Source organism: Macrobrachium rosenbergii, chromosome 58, assembly GCF_040412425.1.
Source record: "Macrobrachium rosenbergii isolate ZJJX-2024 chromosome 58, ASM4041242v1, whole genome shotgun sequence".
In the NCBI taxonomy this organism is placed as follows: Eukaryota; Metazoa; Arthropoda; class Malacostraca; order Decapoda; family Palaemonidae; genus Macrobrachium; species Macrobrachium rosenbergii.
Window position 1 is genome coordinate 12,089,562 of NC_089798.1, and position 20,053 is coordinate 12,109,614.

General features: G+C 39.1%; 1 protein-coding gene across 4 annotated transcripts in view; it reads left to right on the forward strand.

Annotated features, from left to right (window-relative positions):
- The window catches only part of Sf3b2 (splicing factor 3b subunit 2), a 286,261-nt gene extending 266,607 nt beyond the window's left edge, over positions 1-19,654 (forward strand). For all 4 annotated transcript variants that reach the window (XM_067102041.1, XM_067102039.1, XM_067102042.1 and 1 more), the window contains exon 6: positions 17,568-19,654. In XM_067102041.1, coding sequence (XP_066958142.1) covers positions 17,568-19,484 — 1,917 coding nt within the window. In that variant the 3' untranslated portion in view covers positions 19,485-19,654. The remainder of the gene's footprint in view (positions 1-17,567) is intronic.
- The last annotated feature ends 399 nt before the right edge of the window (positions 19,655-20,053 follow it).

Here is a 20,053-nt window from a genome sequence, read left to right on the forward strand (position 1 = left end):
GTTATGATCAAGTTGAACAGAGATAGAATTGGTGAAACATTTTCTTTGTAATAGAAAAACTCATCTACCAATGGTAACTCATTCAGTTGTTTAAACTCTGAGATAATTCAAAACCCTTGATAGTATTAGAATAGTACATGTGTGGGATGTGCCTCTGATAACTGATTTCTGTAAAAACTTGAGGTTCATAATATAATTTATTTGGGATAACTAACTTGCAAGACTTGTCAAAAGCATGAACATTACTGAAGTTAATTTCAGTACATATATTATGACAGTCAACTATTGCTGTTACAGTATTTAGTGAAAACACAAAAATTGACTGTTCTACTATGATGGAAACAAAATTATGTTTGGATAATTGTGTGCACAACTCTTTTTCTTGATTTTTGTTTTCAACTATTTCTTGAACACAAGGATAGGTATTAGTAGTTTCGTAAAGGTTGTCAAGGTTGCAGATGTATTCCTTATCCCTTAAAATTATATAGTCCTTTAATTGAACATCAGTAATAAATGACATCATTAACGCATGTTCTAATGCCAAATGGATGTTGTTGACATTTGAAATGATTACATTTTCCTTTATCAACATGGGAAAAGGATGTATGGACATCAGTACATCTGCATCTTTTTGATTAAATGGTAACACTAAAATAATCTTATTTTTAACCACCTTGGTTGTTATTAAACTATAATAGACCATAACATCCTTTACCATAGGGGTATAATGCCCCTCCACCAAAAAATCATTAATTATGCCTTCTAACTCCCTGGGAGTAATTAATGTTGGAATGAAAGTACTTAGATACTGTTGATCTTCTAACATTTAATTCTTTAGTAATATTTTTGTTTACTGCATTAATGAATATCTTTAGTTTTTCCAACTCTTGGTTATTTAAGTTTTGAAAATTTATAATTTATCTATACGGGCCCTTTCTTTTTCTACATTAGAATAAGTTGCTACCCCAAACAGTTGATTAAGTGCTGTTCCTATAAAAGGTAAGAGGGATCTTTTGGATCTTGTATTTAACGCACTTCCTATGTCATTATCTAATTTTTCCAACAATGGTAATGCACTATTATTTTCACTACTTTGAACATCTTTCAACGTCATTTCATTGATAAGCACTGATGTAACATCTATACTCACTATGCTCAAATCCTTAATTAATTTCACAGATCCCTTTTTCTCTAGTAGTGCACCTTTCCAGATCACCACCTCGGATGACACATAAAGTAGGATTATGATAACCCAAGAAGAGCCGCATGTTTGTATCTGTAAGAATAAGCCTTATCAGATATTCTATATACATGAGGTATTTTAATGTCTACATATATTGTTCATATATGACAGTTCAACACTTTATGTAATTTTATCTTCTTCTTAAGTTATAAGTTTGATTTATTTGTTCCTGCTTATCTTCTTTCAATAATTCAATTATTCTTTTATGGGACCAAGCGTCTGTTTTTATTACCTTTACATGATTATAATGAAGAATTCTTTCTTTTAGATCACTCTCACTTATGACCTTTAGCTTATTTAATTTTAAGGACCATGAAATTTTGGGGACACTTTTACATTAGGACCGTCTGGAATATGATTCTGAACATATGCGTGAGCACTTACTGCAGTGTCTGGTTTAGCTGTATTTTTGTCATAGTACTTTGCTTGGACATTCTGAGATTCTTTAAGTCTAGTCCTCGTCTGTTTGATCGTTTCATACATACTGTACGTCTAGTTTTACATGCAGTATAGTCATCATAATTATAAGTATGTCGGGGTGGTGTGGCATCATCTAGTAATGTATTAGGTAGTCTCTTTTGGTATCCATATAACAAGTAGTGTGGTGATTCTCCTACTGTTTCATTTACAGTATTGTTTATAGTAAACTTTACGTCCTCCAAAGCTAAATCCCAGTCTTCTGTATTAGGTTTAACTAAAGTTTTCAGGATATCCTTTATTTTATGATTTGTTCTTTCTACTGCTCCATTTGAACTTGGTTTATATGCTGTTATTTGACATTTATTTATCTCATAAAATTCACATAATTTTCTTAAAAGTTCACTAGTAAATTCAGCTGCATTATTAGAAAGAAGAACTTGTGAACATTTGAATGTCTCGTAATAATTCTAGATTTAAGAACTTCTGCTACTGTAATTGCATCTCTATTTCTTACTGGTACACTCTCTACATATCTTGTTAGATAGTCTAAAAAGACTAATATTTGTTTATTCCCTCTAACAGTGGTAGGAAATGGACCTAAAAAGTCCATAGTCACGAACTGAAATGGCTGGAGTTCTTATGGATATTTTTCAAGTGGAACCTTTGGATTTACGTTACCCTTGTTACTATTACAAACCACAATTTTGTACAAAGTTCTTGCCATCTTCACTACAATGTGGCCAAAAATAATTTCTGGTTATGATTCTACTTGTCTTTTTAATTCCTGGATGTCCTGCTAACTTGTATGAGTGGGTTAGTTCTAAAACTTCTCTGATTAGTGTTTTTGGGATGTATAGACGAGAATAACCATTCTTCTCTGTTGGTCTTTTACATAATAAACCATTGATTAAAACAAAATCAGGTTTTGAAGATTCATCTGTCATTAATTGTCCTATTATCTGCCTGATTTCTGTATCTTTTCCTTTCCTTGTTGTATTTGTACTCTTTCTAAATGTAAGTTTACTACTTGGCAGCTAAAACAAAAAGTATTAGTGGTAATGCATTTCTCTGTTTCTTCTTGGGATCTGGATAGTGCATCTGCTAGTGTATTAAATTTCCCTGGGATATATCTGAATTCTGGGGCAAATTGTAACACACTAATGAACCATCTATTGAACTTCATGTTATTTGTAAAAGTTCTCTTCTTAAACAAATCACAAATGGGTTTGTGATCAGTAAGTACATTGACTTTATGTCTTAGGATTATGTGTCTAAATTTCTTTAATCCCCAGTATAATGCTAAACATTCTCTTTCTATTGTGCTATAATTTCTCTCTGCTGCATTTAAGACTCTACTTGCGTAATATTCTGCTCTCATTCTTGTTTTGTCCTTTTGCAATAATACAGCCCCTAGCCCTGTACTTGAGGCACTACAGGCTAAGTAGAAATCTTTGGAGAAATCTGGGTAGACTAATGCAGAATTCCTTGTCATTTTACTCTGTGGTGTTTGGAAGGCTGTCTCTTGCTCTGTATTCTATTCATGTTTGACATCCTTCTTTGTTAATTCTGTTAATGGTTTGGCTATTGTCGCAAAACCCTTAATGAAAGGTTTATAGTAACCTACCATTCCTAGGAATAGTCTCAATGCTTTCAAATTTGTAGGAGCTGGATATTCAACTATTGCCTTTATCTTGCCTGCTTGCATTCGCAGACCATCTTCTCTAATTACATGACGTAAGTATTCCAAGGATTTCATTAAGAATTGACATTTATTTAATTTGATTTTTTGTCCTGCTCTTCTTAATCTTTCTAGGACTATTTCTAAAGTTTTGAGGCGACTTTCTAAATCTTTGCTAAAAATGATAACATCATCTAAGTAAACTGCAACATTTTCTATGTCCCCAAGTATCTGTAACATTAATCTAACAAATATTAAAGGAGCCGAAGTGAGTCCAAATGGCATGACTTCAAATTGTAAGCGTTCTTTATGTGTGCTGAAGGCTGTCTATGGTTTCGACTCTTCGTCTAAAGGTACTTGCCAGTATCCACTCAGTAAATCTAAAGATGAATATATTTTTGCACCTCCTAATTGAGCTAACATATCTTGAATTACTGGCATTGGCATTCTATCTGGGATGGTGTTGGAATTTAACTTTCTATAATCTGTCACAAGTCTCCATAATTTATCACAAGTCTCCAATTTCCATCTTTCTTTGGAACAAGTAGTAATGGAGAATTATATGGAGATTTAGAAGGAATGACTACCCCATCTTTCTTCATCTCTTCTATCAAATTATCAACTGTGGGTCTGTGGCTTATTGGTAATCTGTAATTAGGAATAAAGATTGGTTTGTTCCATCACCTAACAAAATTCTATGTTTTAGAACATAATTTATCTCCTCCTATAGCTACTACATCTCTGTATTTTTCTAATACCTGAATTAATTTATTCTTGTTTTCTGGAAAATCTGTTTTATTCATCTCTTTGCTTAATTCAGACCTTTGACCAGTTACAGAGAAAAATGCTTTTTCTTCTAATGTTAGTAACGGATTGTTAATAGGTATTCCTTTGCAAAAGACAATGCTTGCATATAGTGTTAGTTTGTTATCTGGGTAGTTTTGGACATAAACTCCACAAGTATTACCCTTCATGTGGACTAAAGAATTATCCATCCTGACAAATTCTGGTAACTCTTCATTCAGTAAAAGAATGTCTTCAACTTCTATCTCTTCTTTTCCCCTTAAATATATTTTTGTTAAACACTTTTGATGCAAAATTATTTGTCTATTGAGTATGAATTGTCTTTTATTATCATCAGCAGTGCTTACGCAACATATTTCTTCATCTTTTATATCTGCAAAATAACACTGTTATGCATCTACACTATTTTCTTCAGTTACTGCTATTATATCATTTATATCTACTTTATTTATTTTGTTTAACAATACTTCATTTAGTAAATTCCTTTCATTATCACAGCTTATCACTACATTGCTATAACTATCTGTATCTATCTCTGTATATGTATCATTATAGGCACCTTGTTTTTCATCACATTCAGAACCTTGGTGATCACCATTATTCATTTCTGGGTCATTTCTTTCTTTGGAGGATATAATTTCTGGCTGTGCACATCTTCTTGGGCTTCTAGTCTGTAATTGTGGGAATTACAATTGAGTTTTTCGACCATTTCGGTCGAGTCAAAGTTGACCGAAGGTTGAAATTTTGGCACTTATCGTGATTTATATGAAAATATTTCAAAACTGATAAAAGCTACAACTATGAATTGTTTTGTGTTGTATTCTACATGAAATTGCGCACATTTTCATATATAAAACTTTATGTAACGGCTAATATAAAATGGTGCAAACATTACGACAAAGTGACGAAAGAATTTCTGAGATGTTCGGCTGAGTTACCGCGCGCAGACGTAAGGAAAAAGGTTTTTTTTTTTCAGAAATTCGCCATAAATCGAAATATTGTGCTAGAGACTTCCAATTTGTTGCAAAATGAAGGTAAATGATTGAATATTACTAGAATGTAAGAGATTTAGCTTACAATTGCGTTTTTCGACCATTTCGGTCGAGTCAAAGTTGACCAAAGGTTGAAATTTTGGCACGTCGTGATTTATATGAAAATATTTCAAAATTGATAAAAGCTGCAACCATGAGTTATTTTTTTTGTATTCTACATGAAATTGCGCACATTCTCATATATAAAACTTTATGTAACCGCTAATATAAAACGGTGCAAAAATTACGACAAAGTGACGAAAGAATTTCTGAGATGCGTCGCTGATGCTCTGTAGTGCGAGAAGAAAGAAATTGGCGCATGCGCGGCTGGGTAACGCTTGTAAACAAAACAACAGCGTGATCCGTGAACTCCCAGCATCCCTCAAGACGCGTGATTTAAAATCTTTCGCAAACTAGGCCTATAACTATTTTTCCGTGAATATTTAAAAAAACTTTTTGTAGTTGACGTACCGTACGTCCACTCGGCACCCGACAGACAATTTTAGTCGACATACGATACGTCCAGTTGGCGTTTAAGGGTTAACAGAATTTACCAAGAGCATATCTTCCTTAAGCTTTGGGAGATGTTAAAATTGCTGCCATTTGTGAAACTTGGGAAGATCCATTCAAAACAGAATCATTGTCCTATTGGATTGACATCATGTTTGTGTAAGGTCATAGAAATGATGGTGAACACACATTTGATGTGGTACATGGAACATGGTAAATATCTGTCGCATACTCAGTGTGGTTTTTGAAGTATGCACTCTACAGCGGATGTATTGGTGTGAATGGAGTTTTCAATATGTGAAACTTTTGCTAACAAGCAGTATCACGTCTTTATTTCTGGTGATAGAAATGCATTTCTCGCTATAATGTGGTTCGGATTCCACAGTAAGCTGTAGATCCGGTTGCTAAGTAACCAATTGGTTCTTAGCCACATAAAATAAGTCTAATCCTTCGGGCCAGCCCTAGGAGAGCTGTTAATCAGCTCAGTGGTCTGGTAAAACTAAGGTATACTTTTATTTTTTAGTATCACGTCACTGTTTTCTTTGATCTTGAGAAAGCTTATGATACAATATGGAGATGTGGCATTCTTAGGGTTCTTTATGAATGTAACCTGAGAGGCAATTTGACTCTCTTGTTATCAGGGCATTTTGAAAAATAGAGATTTTATGTTTAGGTTGGAGCAACACTGTCGATGTATTCAACCAAGAAGGAGTGCCACAGGGAAATGTTTTGAGTGTACAGTAACCTTGTTTGCCGTAGCAATCAATGGGATATCCAAAAAATTGCCCCAGGTATAACATACAGTGGGCCCCCACTGTATCGCAGTTCAGCAATCACGGCTTCAGTTAGTTGCAGATTTTTCTGTGGAATGAAGATCCAAATAAATCACTGAAAATGTACTAATTTGCGGATTTTTCGTAGAGCAGTATTTGCTAATTACAGTACTTTACTTTCCATGTTATTTTCATGACCAAATACATTTTTTATTAGAAAATGATTTACTAATTTTCAAATACAGTAGAGCCCTGCTATATCGCACTTTAGAATTCGAGTCTTCAGTTAATCATGGATTTTTCTGTGGAATGTATCTCCAAATATATTGTGGAAAATTAACTAATTCGCTGATTTTTTCGTAGAGCAAAATCCACTGGTTACTGTATTTTCATGTTATTTTCGTGACTAAAAGGTATTTTTTATGATAAAAAAATTATTTACTAATTATTAAATGTTAATATTAATGTGAACACAACAAAATATCAGTAAATTGTTTTATGTTAAAGTAAAATCCCTCAAAACTATAAACAGCTGCTTTCCTGATTCATTTGGCAATGCAAACATACCTACGTCTCTCTCTCTCTCTCTCTCTCTCTCTCTCTCTCTCTCTCTCTCTCTCTCTCTCTCTCTCTCTCTCTCTCTCTCTCTCTCTCTCTCTGAGACTGTACATATCATTTAATGAAATATGAATTACTGTATCATAAACAAGTAAATATGAAACCAAAACTTCAAAAAGTTCACGACACATATGAAAGAGTGTATGCATATGTATGTACATGTTACAATGATTTACTAATTTTCAAATACTGTATTAATATTATTAATATTAATATTAATGTAAACACAATAAAATATCAGTAAGATATTATTTCATGCATATGTATGTACATGTTACAATGATTTACTAATTTTCAAATACTGTATTAATATTATTAATATTAATATTAATGTAAACACAATAAAATATCAGTAAGATATTATTTCACTTCCAGAATCCATTTACATTATTTCACTTCCAGAATCCATTTATACTGTATTATTGATCAATTATCATTGTAATATGTATAAAAAAACAATTGTCCAGCCATTTGTAATGCTTACGTTCTCAGAATCAACTGATTGAGCCTACTACCTCAGTTTCTCTCTCTCTCTCTCTCTCTCTCTCTCTCTCTCTCTCTCTCTCTCTCTCTCTCTCTCTCTCTCTCTCTCTCTCTCTCTCTCAGTACTGTACATATCCTTTAAGGGGAGTGCCGATCTCAGTACTGTACATATCCTTTAAGGGGAGTGCCGATGCCATAAGGCCCGTTATGAAGCAAATGACTGTTTCTACCTTATGATTAAAGGGATTTGCTTAAAATTTTTATCACTTATTCTACAACTAGTAGTGAAAATTCTCACGTGGGGAAGTTTAGAAATTCAACCTCTTAAGTTCATTTGTTTTGCAGTTAAAAAATCGTGACATCACTTTTCAAAATTAATATGTAAAATTAAAAGTTCCACAGGAAAGGGATTTTCCTGATGACAAAATAAAGATATATAGTTATACTACTCTCTGTAAAAGTTTCATTGAATTGGTATAGTTTTGAAAAAAAAAGTTTTGAGAAAGCAGCAAAACAAAAATATATTTGGACTTGCAAAAATCCTGAGAGAATCTGGACATCTAGAGCAAGTTATCCTTATATCATTGTAACCCATTTTTTTTACATATCTCATAGAGAGAATGGGATATTTTAGTGGGCGACAGTTATTTCTGAATAAATTTTTTTCATACTTGATTACATGATTTTTTACAATTTGTCATTCACAGTGCCCTACAAGCAATGAACAAAGTTGTCCATGAACCAATCTAAATATTTTTTTTAGCAATAACGTTTCAGGATATGTTTATTTATACATAAAAATGTCCTAAACAGTGAATAACTCAAACTTGATCCTATCCAGAATCATTCATAGACTAACGTTTTTCACAATTTGTTGTTCACCGTGCCATACAAGCAATGAACAAAATTGCCCATGAACCAATCTAAACAATTTTTTTTTTAGCAGTAACGTTTCTAGATATGTTTATTTACACATAAAACAATTTAAAACAATGTATAACTTACTTGATCCTGTAAAGTCCCCGCTCAATGGGTTCTCTATGGTGAACCTCTCATTTTCTGTGGTGCCTTCACAGCTGACCCGAGGTCGCACTTACCCAGCCTTATTACCATTATTGTGATTTGTATATTTATTACAGGCAGTCCCCGGTTAACGGTGGGCTGGGTTAACAGCGATCTGGTTTTATGGGGCTTGTCTAGCAACGAAAATCGGCAATTTTCGGCGCTAAAATCGCCGATTTGCGCCTATCGGCGCCAATAATTGGGAATTGGCGCTGATACATACCTAACAGAGGCACTGATAACCGAAAATCAGCGCTTTTCGGCGCCGATAACCCCCGAAAATCGCCAAAGAAGCGCCGAAAATCGCCGATTTTTGGTTAGCGGCGATTTTCAGTTATCATCACACCCTCAGAAATGGAACCCCGCCAGTAACCAGGGACTGCCTGTATCTGTTCATTTTCCCTTATACATAGTATATGTGTCAGAGTATTTTTTTGTGTCCAGTCGGCTGTTGGTAATCATCATGTTGTCTGTATGTACCTGTCCTGTTTTGCGTAGAGAAATAGTTTTGACCTCAGGTCACTTGTAAATTTTGTACTGACGTCCGCACGCCGCTTTATAAGCGGGTCGCTTCATCAATAAACTAGCAGTACTTGTCTTCCTGCTGTTTCTTTAGCACCTCTCACAGTGGTGACCCCCGGAGTGGTTTCCGGAGCCATTAAAGGACCCAAACGGCAACTTAGTCTTGGCCTGATGAACCAACCCACGCTCCTAACGGACTAACTACGGCGCTCTAACAAAGTGTTCGGGCGTTACCGACCCTCGTCTGCAAATCACCGGCGTCACTAGCGGACCCACACAGCATGCTCCCAAGAGTGTATTGACATGAGTATTCCCTCACACTACAAATGAGAGTGCGGAATGAGCATGGAGACATTCCCTCCCACATACAAATAACCGTGAACTTCTCAGAAGCAGATGTTTCCCTTGCACAACCCCCTCTCGAGCCCTCCACGCCGAAACCCATGTGCTCCTCCACACCGGTACCCGCTCCCCTCGCGATGCCCCTCCTGACGAACCAACCAAGGGCTGCCCTCAGCATAAAGCTGCCGCCGTTCACCCATCAGAACCCGGCATCTTGGCTCTACAGGGTCGAGGGGCAATTCAGGGTGGCAGGCCTGACTGACGAGGTGTTGAAGGCGGACATCGCTATCAACGCCCTACCAGAGGAGATATACAGGAAGGTCGCCCTGTGGGTGACATCAACCACGACCCCTGTCACCTTCCAGGAATTAAAGGCCACTCACGTCAAGACCTGCCCCTACCGGTCTCCAAGAGGGCCGCCTGCACCCTCGACCTCGCCATCAACCCCTGGCAGGACACAAACCTCGTGGAGACGTGGCATGCCCTCCAGGACCTCCTCCTCCTCCCCAAGACGGACAGCAGCGGCAGACACAAAGAGATTAGCCCATCGAGGGAGATCCTCCTGCAGTAGCTACTCCCAGAGGTCCGTGGACAGATTATGGAGCCCTACATCCTGCCAGTTGAGGACCTGATAAGGACGGCGCAGCAGGTGACTGACTCCATGATGGCGGCAAAGCGCCCATCCACGCCTGCACACCCCATCAACTGCTTCCAGCCAGAGGACCGCGCCACAGAGTGCATCAATGTTGTCGCCAGAAGGCAGCCACCCCACCACCAGAAAAGGAAAGGCCGGGGCTTTGCTACTACCACCAGCAGTTTGGTAAAGATGCCTGGAATTGCGAAGCCCCTGCCTTTTCGCCCATCCAAAAAACGGGGGAGGCAGCGGCCACCCTCACAAGCTGCCATGGCAGCAGCATCCAAAACACTCAGGAGCCCCGCACCATGGTATAGGCTTCTACGTCCGTGACACTATCTCCGGCAGGATGATGCTGATCGACACGGGGACAATGCGGTCAGTGTTCCCGCCTTCCAGAGAGGACCACAAGTGCCTGCTGGACCTGGCTGCCTCCCTGACAGCTGCCAATGGGTCCCCCATCCTCTCCTATGGCACCAGGCTCCTGTTGGTCTCCATCCTGGGCCGGAGATACAAGTGGAACTTCATCGTCACAGACGTTAGGACCCCACTCCTGGGTGCGGACTTCCTGGCCTACTTCGGACTGGCAGTCGACGTTGACCACCAGCGCCTGCTGGACACTGAGTCCTGCCAGTCCCTGCCCCTATCGCCCCAGGAGCGTATGGGCATATGCAGGAAGGTCCCCAGCCCATGGGCCTCCCCCTTCACATGGTGCAGAAAACGGACGGCTCCTGGAGACCCTGCGGCGACTACAGGCGGCTCAACCTCTCTACAGAGCCCGACCACTACCCCCCACCAAACATGCAAGACCTGACGGCCTCCTTCCACAGGGCCAAAATATTTTCAAAACTAGACCTTTTAAAATCATATTTCCAGGTACCAGTAGCTCCAGAAGACATCCCCAAAACCATCACCATCATGCCCTTCGGGTCCTACATCTTCGCCTTCAACACCTTCGGCCTGAGGAATGCAGGGCGACCTTTCAGAGACTGATGGACAGCATCCTGGGGGACCTGAACTTCAGCGTCTGCTACATCGATGATATCCTAATTTTTTCCAGGTCCCACAAGGAACACCTTCGGCACATCTGGAAGGTCCTGCAGCGCCTGCAGGAGAATGGCCTCGTTGTCAGGTTCGACAAGTGCACCTTCGGCGTCGATAGGGTTGAATTTCTGGTCCATGAGATATCCCCATGAGGCGTCTGCCCAGTTGCATAGAAAGTCAAGGCCATCGTCAGTTTCCCCACCCCTACCTCCGTCAAAGCCGTACAAGAATTCCTTAGGATGGTCAACTACTACAGGAGGTTCATCCCCGTGGTCGCGCACACCATGGCCCCCCTGACGGAATGTGGGGCCCCAACCAGCAGCGGGCCTTCTCCCTGATGAAGGGCGCCCTCGCAGAGGCAACAGCTTTGGCCCACCAGAACCCCAGCGCCCCCCTCCAGCTAACAACGGATGCCAACAACGTTGCCTGTTGGGCTGTCCTGGAACAGGTCGTCAACGGAGCCCCTCGGCCCATTGCCTTCTTCAGCAGGAAGCTCAGCCCCACCGAGTCCCGCTACAACACCTTCGACAGGAAACTCTTCGTGGTGTACCAGGTGGTGCGCCACTTCAAATTCCTCCTGAAGGGTATGCCCTTCACAGTTTGGACGGACCACCAGCCGGTCCACACCTTCACAAAGCTGGGGGATGTATGGTCCTCCAGGTAGCAGCGGCACTGCACGGCCATTGCGGAGTTCACCTGCACCATCAAGTACCTCCCTGGCAGGGAAGTGGAAGGATGTGCCCCTCACCCCTGGGGGGCCAAACACTGCTGAGCAACGTAAGCACTGGCCACCCCCGCCCACTGGTGCCCGCCTCCCGTCATTGGCTGGTCTTCGACGTCATCCACGAACTGTCCCATCCCTCCGGCAGGATGACGGCCAGGCTACTGGCAGAGAAGTTCGTCTGGCACGGCATACGGAAGGACGCAATGGCCTGGGCAAGGCAGTGCATACAGTGCCAGGCCAGCAAAGTAGGGTGGCACACCGAATCGGGGGCGGGCGACTTTCCCCAGCCGGGGAGACATTTCGGGCACATCCACATCGACGTTGTGGGTCCTCTTCCCCCATCAGGAGGAGCCAGATACTTCTGACAGTCGTTGACTGCTCCACCAGGTGGCCCGAAGCGACGCCCATGGAAGAAGCCACCTCCAGTGCGTGCGCTGAGGCCTTCCTCTCCAGCTGGATCAGACAGTTCAGTGTCCCGGACCATTTAACTACAGACAGGGGCCCAGCCTTCCTGTCCAAGCTGTGGACCATCCTGGCGTGCCTGCTGGGGACCACTCACCACAGCACCACCACCTACAACCCCGCAGCCAATGGAATGGTGGAGAGGTTCCACAGGTCCCTGAAGGCGTCCCTCATGGCTCGTTGCACCGCCGACAACTGGAAGAACCAGCTCCCCTGGGCCCTCCTCGGGCTGAGGACCGCCCCCAGAGCCAATGGTGACCCGTCCGCAGCGGAAAAGGTGTACGGGGAGTCCCTCGTAGTCCCGGGCGAACTCATCACGGAGGACGGAGACAACCTAACAGCGCAGAGGCTCCATGACAGGGTTGGGAAGTTCGCCCCCTGCCGGCAGACATACCGACAAGGACGTCCCCCTTCATGCCTCCTGGTCTATCCTCCACCACCCATGTCTTCGTCATGAACGATGCCGTATACCCACCCTTAACCAGGCCCTACAGGGGGCCTTTCCTCGTACTGGAGAGAAACAAGAAGGCATTCCAAGTGGCTGTCCACGGGAAGGACGACTGGGTGTCAGTAGACCGCCTCAAGCATGCATTCCTGGAGGAAGACGTCAGGGGCACTTCCCAAAGCCCCCCGCAGGAGGTGGCGCCCCCTCAGCCTGCCCCACCCGCAAGAAGACCTTGTGGGCGCCCCGGGAAGGCCCCGGGTCCGGGCAGGAGAGCAACCCAACACTCCCATCTGCAGGGCACCGGAGAAGTCGAACACACTCCCCAACTCGCATTGAGAAGGAGAGGCCCTCTCCACCACCCCAGCAGATACCTGCTTTGATCAGACGTTACCTATGTCTTGGGGGGTGAGTATTGTAAAGTTCCCGCTCAACGGGTTCTCTATGGTGAACCTCCCGTTTTCTACGGTGCCTTCACAGCTGACCCGAGGTTGCACTTACGCAACCTTATTATCATTATTGTTATTTGTATATTTATTACCTGTTCATTTGCCCTTATACATAGTATGTGTCAGAGTATTTTTTGTGTCCAATAAGCTGTTGTTAATTATCATGTTGTCTATATGTACCTGTCCTGTTTTGTGAGTGAAATAGTTTTGACCTCGGGTCACTTGTAAATTTTGTACTGATGTCTGCATATACGCCGACGTCCGCACGCTGCTTTATAAGCTGGTCGCTTCCTCAATAAACTAGCAGTACTTGTCTTCCTGCTCTTTCTTTAGCACCTCTCACAATCCTATCCAGAATTATTCATACAGATGTTTTTCCGAGTCATTTTTTATATTTTGTGGTTCACATTGTCATACAGGCAATGAACAAAGTTGTCAATAAACCAATCTAAAAATTTTTTTAGCATTATTGCTTCAGGATATGTTTATTTAGACATCAAACAGTTGAAAACTGTTGATAACTAAAATTTGGTAATTCCTTGAAATTTGGCAGTTGTTGCTCCCCTTAATGAAATATGAATTACTGTCTTAAGCATAATACGACACTAAAACTCCAAGAAGTTCATGATGTATACGAATGAGTGCATACATACAAATGTATATGTTACAATGATTTACTAATTTTCAAAGACAGTAATATTAATGTAAACAGCAAAATATCACTAAAATGTTATTTCACAGAATCCACTTATACTATATTACTGTATTATGTATTGATCTAGTATCATCATAATGTGTATAAAAAACTGATCGTCCCAACATTTGTAATGTTTACTTTGTCAGAATCAGGCGATTTAGCCTACTACTGAAAGAAATAGAAAAGTAATATTTTAGTTGCTAAAAGAAACAAATGTACTAATGGAATTTTTATTTTTAATTCTGTACATCAAAGTAAAATGGGTATACAAAAGTAAACTAACATACTTTATGTTAAAGTAAAATCCCTCAAAATCACAAAATTTCTTTTCCCGATGTCTGTACACATACCTCTCTCTCTCTCTGACATATGAAATTACTGAATTACTGTATTGTAAACATAAAAATACAAAACTAAAACTCCAAGAAGTTCACGATGCATATGAATAAGTACACGTTACAATTTTTTGTTTTTGCTTTGCTTGATTTACTTTACCATTTTTATTAAAAGTTTAGTTGATTCTAAGTATGATTAACACACACACAACAGTACACACAAGAGAATATTTTATCACTGTTGAATACATTTATAATCTGGTATTTTTTGCAGTGCATACAGTAAACCCCCGTATTCGCAGGGGATGCATTCCAGACCCCCTGCGAATAGTTAAAATCTGTGAATACTTGCTATTCCCCCCCCCCTCTAAAAATGTTTATAACTGATTATCTTGAAAGTTCAAAAACCAAATGTATACTTAAAGTATCATCCTACATCAAATATACCTTAAATTGTTATCCTGTTACTGTATTACTCTTTGAAATTATAATATTAATATCATTTCAAAGTCATCTTAAACATTAGTACCCTTAAAAATACATACATACATACATACTTCTAAGCCTTCCAGCCAAAGCAGAGAGAAAGAGAGTTACCAGAGACTTGTATTCAACAAGGCTAGCTGAGAGAGAGAGAGAGAGAGAGAGAGAGAGAGAAAGAGAGAGAGACTTGTATTCAACAAGGCTAGAGAGAGAGAGAGAGAGAGAGAGAGAGAGAGAGAGAGAGAGAGAGATTATCTCTTTAATCTCTCTGACAACAACAAAATTTGTGTCTTAAAACTTCCAAAGATGTACTGTAATACCTTTACTACACATTTTTAAAACACTATGAACATACACACAGCAACCGTATTTTTCCTGAGAGAGGAACTAAATATATGTTTGGTCAGCGAGAGAGAGAGAGAGAGAGAGAGAAAGGAGAATAACTCCTTATGATATCAAAAGACCGAAATCCTTGAGCTTCTGAGGGCAACACTCCTTCCCCTCTAGCCAATATGTCAGACTCTCAGTTAAATTGACATTTACCCTCCCCCCTCCTTTCTCAAGTCGAGGAAAGACTGGGAATCACTGTTTGTTTAAAATGTTTAAAAATTTACTACACAAATGCATGGAAAATGTTATATTATTATTATTAGTTTTATTTAGTAACCTTATTAACCTTAATATTTGAAAATTAGTACTTATTAGGTAAATTATTTATTTACCATACAAAAAGAACATACGTACATACTACACGTAGAAAAAATTCTCTCATCTAAATAAGAGAGAGAAAATTATTTTAATGTTGTTATTTATTCTCATTAAACTTAATATTAATATTTGAAAATTAGCATGTACTGCAAATCATTATTTTATCATAAAATTTACTCTCTAAAACTGCTTATACTATCATCATGAAACACATATATGATTTTAATATAATTTCAGTGGTACTTTAATATAATTTTAATGTTTCAATAGTATCAATTCTGAACACCTATCTTTGCTTTAATGAGGTTGGGTCTGTCCTGAATGGAGAGGAGAAAACCAGTTTCTCTCTCTGAGTTACGGATTATTTAATCTTACAGTATTATTATTATTATTATTATTATTATTATTATTATTATTATTAATCTTAATAATATTTGAAAATTAGTAAATAATTTTTTTATCATAAAAAAATGTATTTAGTCATGAAAATAACATCAAAATACACTAATTAGTGAATATTTCCCAACGAAAAAGTCGGAGAATTGCCAAATGTGTCGTGAATAATTTACAGATATGTCCCACAGAAAATCCCGCAAGTATTGGGTGTTTACTGTATTTAAATAATTAGGTACAGTATTTAACTCTTAATTGTGAATTCCCAATATTTCCCCTATCTACTGTCAAAAGAAAATGGGGATGGCTCAAATACTGTATGAGAGAAAATGACTGTGCCTGATTATAGGGGGAACTTTCAAGAATCCTGAGAGCATCACGACAGCTTGAGCAAGTTGGCCCTATACAGTATCATTTTAACCTGTTTTCTCTATGATGCTACTGCTAGAGAGAATGGGATATTTTAGTGGGTGACAATGATTTTTATATAAATTTTTTAACACATTTCACAGAATTTTGTACAATTTGTCGTTCACAGTGCTGTACAAGCGATGAGCAAAATTGTTCATGAACCAATCTAAACATTTTTTTAGCAAAAACATTTTAAGATATGTTTACACGTAACAGTCCAAAATAGTGTAAAACTGAAACTTGATCCTATCCAGGATTATTCATACACATTTTTGTTTTTTACAATTTGTCGTTAACAGTGCCACACAAGTGGTGAACAAAATTGTCCATGAATCAATCTAAAAGTTACTTTTTAGTAATAACATTTCAAGATATGTTCATTTACACACATATATCAGTCCAAAACAGTGTGTGACTTACTTGATCCTATCCAGAATTATTCATACAGATGTTTTTTGCAAATCTTTTTACAATTTGTGGTTCACAGTGCCATACAAAATTGTCAGTAAACCAATCTAAACATTTTTTAGCATTATTGCTTCAGGATATGTTTATTTAGACATCAAACTGTTGATAACTAAAATTCGATAATTCCTCGATATTCACAGTCAGCGTGTCCCTTCAGTGATAGACTGTTCAGAGCAATTAGCATCATAGTAACAAGTAAAGTAAATTGAATCAAATTTAATTATATGCTATACAGTACTTCTTTTGAAAGATAACACTTCTCTGACATTTAGACCTTAAGGAACATGCTGCTTGATATATTTACCATGATTAAAATTAAAAGTGTTAAAAGTTGAATGTATTATTAATTTAGGTGACTTTAGCAAACATATAGTGGAGTTTTAGCAACAGACTTTGAGAAATTGTCTGAATCTTCATCATTATTAATTCACCCAATAATTTAACTTACAAGAAACTCAAATGTATGTGGTAATATATAATTATAATGAGCTCAGAATTTCAACTCTGTGGTATGGTTTATTCACCCAATTTTAAAAGTACAGTATGTAGGGCTCAATGCTGAAATGCAGTAAAAGTTTTTCCCAAAAAATTCCTTGCTAAAAAGGGTGTATATTGGATATCTCTCCATTCTAAAAATTTCATTACATTCAACATGGTTGAGATAGGTATTATGTAAAAAAAAATTTCACTGCTATTCTAAAATTCAAATTAAAAGTAGATCATGAAAGTTGTATGTTGACTTTTTAGTGGATAGCATTTATTCTTGTGATACAAAATATGTACACCAACCCATATAAAAACATGAGTTTTAATAAAAGTATATCTTGACAGGTTGGTGTCAACCCAGAAGATGTGGAAAAATTTGAGCGAGAGGGTGTTGCTGGTATGGATGACTTGGAAAATATTTCACCCCAGACCCAGATGCAAGTCCCTCTTAACAAAGGACCTTTCATGACACCTGTTTATGAAGATGATGATGATGACATGCCTGAAGAACCTCCAACAAAGAATAGGCAAGAAAAGAAAAAGAAGAAGAAAAAGAAAAGGAAGGGTCGCAACAGGTTCCAAGAAGAATTGGAAAGAACCCAAAAAGAACTGGCTAAACTTGAGAGAAGTGAAAATGATGACCCCAATGTAGAAATTGAGTATATTCAAGACACAATTGAATTGGAAGTTACTGATCCAAATTACAGTCATTTCACAAAAATCTTTGAGACCTTCCGTATTGCTGAACCAGAGCCAAAAGTAGAAGAAGAGAAAGTAGCCATCAAAGCTGCTGAAATTGCCACTGCAGATCTAAAAAAAAATTTAACAAAGGTGCCAGGTGTGCCTCCAGAGGATGACGATGATGATGATGATGAGGAAGAGGATATTAAGAAAGAAGAAGATGATAAACCTAAGCTTTCTAAGAGAAAAATGAAGCTTCTAAAACGAATGAGCATTGCAGAATTAAAGCAAACAGTAAGTCGTCCAGATGTTGTTGAAATGCATGATGTTACAGCAAAGGATCCCAAATTGCTTGTACATTTGAAAGCAACAAGAAACACAGTACCTGTTCCAAGGCATTGGTGTTTCAAACGTAAATATTTGCAAGGTAAGAGAGGTATTGAAAAACCACCATTTGAACTGCCAGACTTTATTAAACGAACTGGAATCATGGAGATGCGAGCAGCCTTACAAGAGAAGGAAGACCAGAAAACATTAAAAGCAAAGATGAGAGACAAAGTTCGCCCAAAAATGGGAAAGATTGACATTGATTATCAGAAACTTCATGATGCTTTCTTCAAGTGGCAAACAAAACCAAAAATGACCATTCATGGAGATCTTTACTATGAGGGGAAGGAATTTGAGACAAAAATGAAAGATAAAAAACCAGGGGAAATGAGTGATGACCTAAGGATAGCACTTGGAATGCCTGTAGGAGCAAATGCCCATAAGGTTCCTCCCCCATGGCTTATTGCTATGCAGCGTTATGGTCCTCCACCATCATATCCAAATTTAAAGATCCCAGGGTTGAATGCCCCTATACCTGAAGGTTGTAGTTTTGGCTATCATGCAGGTGGTTGGGGTAAGCCTCCAGTTGATAACATGGGCAAACCAATATATGGAGATGTTTTTGGAACACAGAGCAAGGACTTTGATTCTCCATTAGCTGAGGAGGAAGTTGAACGTACTCTTTGGGGTGAACTAGAGAGTGAGAGTGAAGAGGAATCAGAAGAAGAAAGTGAGGAGGAATCAGATGAGGATGTCAGTGGGTTGGTGACACCAGGTGAGACCGGTCTTGTTACTCCATCGGGCATCAGCTCTTTACCAGCTGGTCTAGAAACCCCTGACATGATTGAATTGCGAAAGAAGCGAATGGAAACGGAAATGGAAGGTGGTGATACCCCAGCTTTATATACTATTTTACCAGAAAAGCGAACAGAGACTATGGGACGTGCAATGATGGGTTCTACACATACTTATGACATTGCTGCTGCTGCTGCTGCTGTGGGTGCTGGAGGTGGAGTGACCAGATCAGCCCCACAGGGAGTAGAAGTGGCCCTCGATCCTTCTGAATTGGATCTTGTTGACACTGATGCCATGGCTGCTCGATATGAAGCCACACTTCGAGAACAGCAGAAGGGAGAAGAGGAAGATTTCTCAGATATGGTGGCAGAACATGCTGCCAAACAGCGGAATAAGAGACGAAAGCAGCAGCAAGATCAGAGTAAACCAGCAAAAAAGTACAAAGATTTCAAATTCTGAGTTGGACTTTTATTTAAAGTTTACTATGTCATTAAACCGAAAATAATTTTAAATGTATTGAAGTGGAGAAATTTTAATTGTATACTTGTACTGTAGTTGTTTTCCCATTTAACTTTTACTAAATTAGATCTCTTCAGTTGAATCTGTAATGAACAGTTCCAAGTAGAAAAGGTAGTTTTAATTAACATTACTGATTGTATTTCTACAAATTCTGCCCCAAAATGGGTAGTGCCGTCAGTACTCCTCATGTGGTTCCCTGTACACACTATTGACAGGTGCTTTTAGGGCTCCTATAGTTTCACCAAATGTTTAGCCTTTTACTATATCTTTGTTTCTTCGTTCTTCCATCTGAATGTCCAACCTCTCTTTTACTTCTTAGTGCAACTGTGGTGTTTCCTCCAAGATTAACCTTTAGACCCTCATACTTCATCTCATTTATTTTCTGGATTTCTCTATCCTGCTGTCCAGCCACTCCACCTCCCTCCCTTGTTTCACTGTCTTAGGTGCTGAATGGCTGAAAGTGCCCCAGTGCTTGGTTGTTACCTAAATTTCTTAATTTATTATTTAAA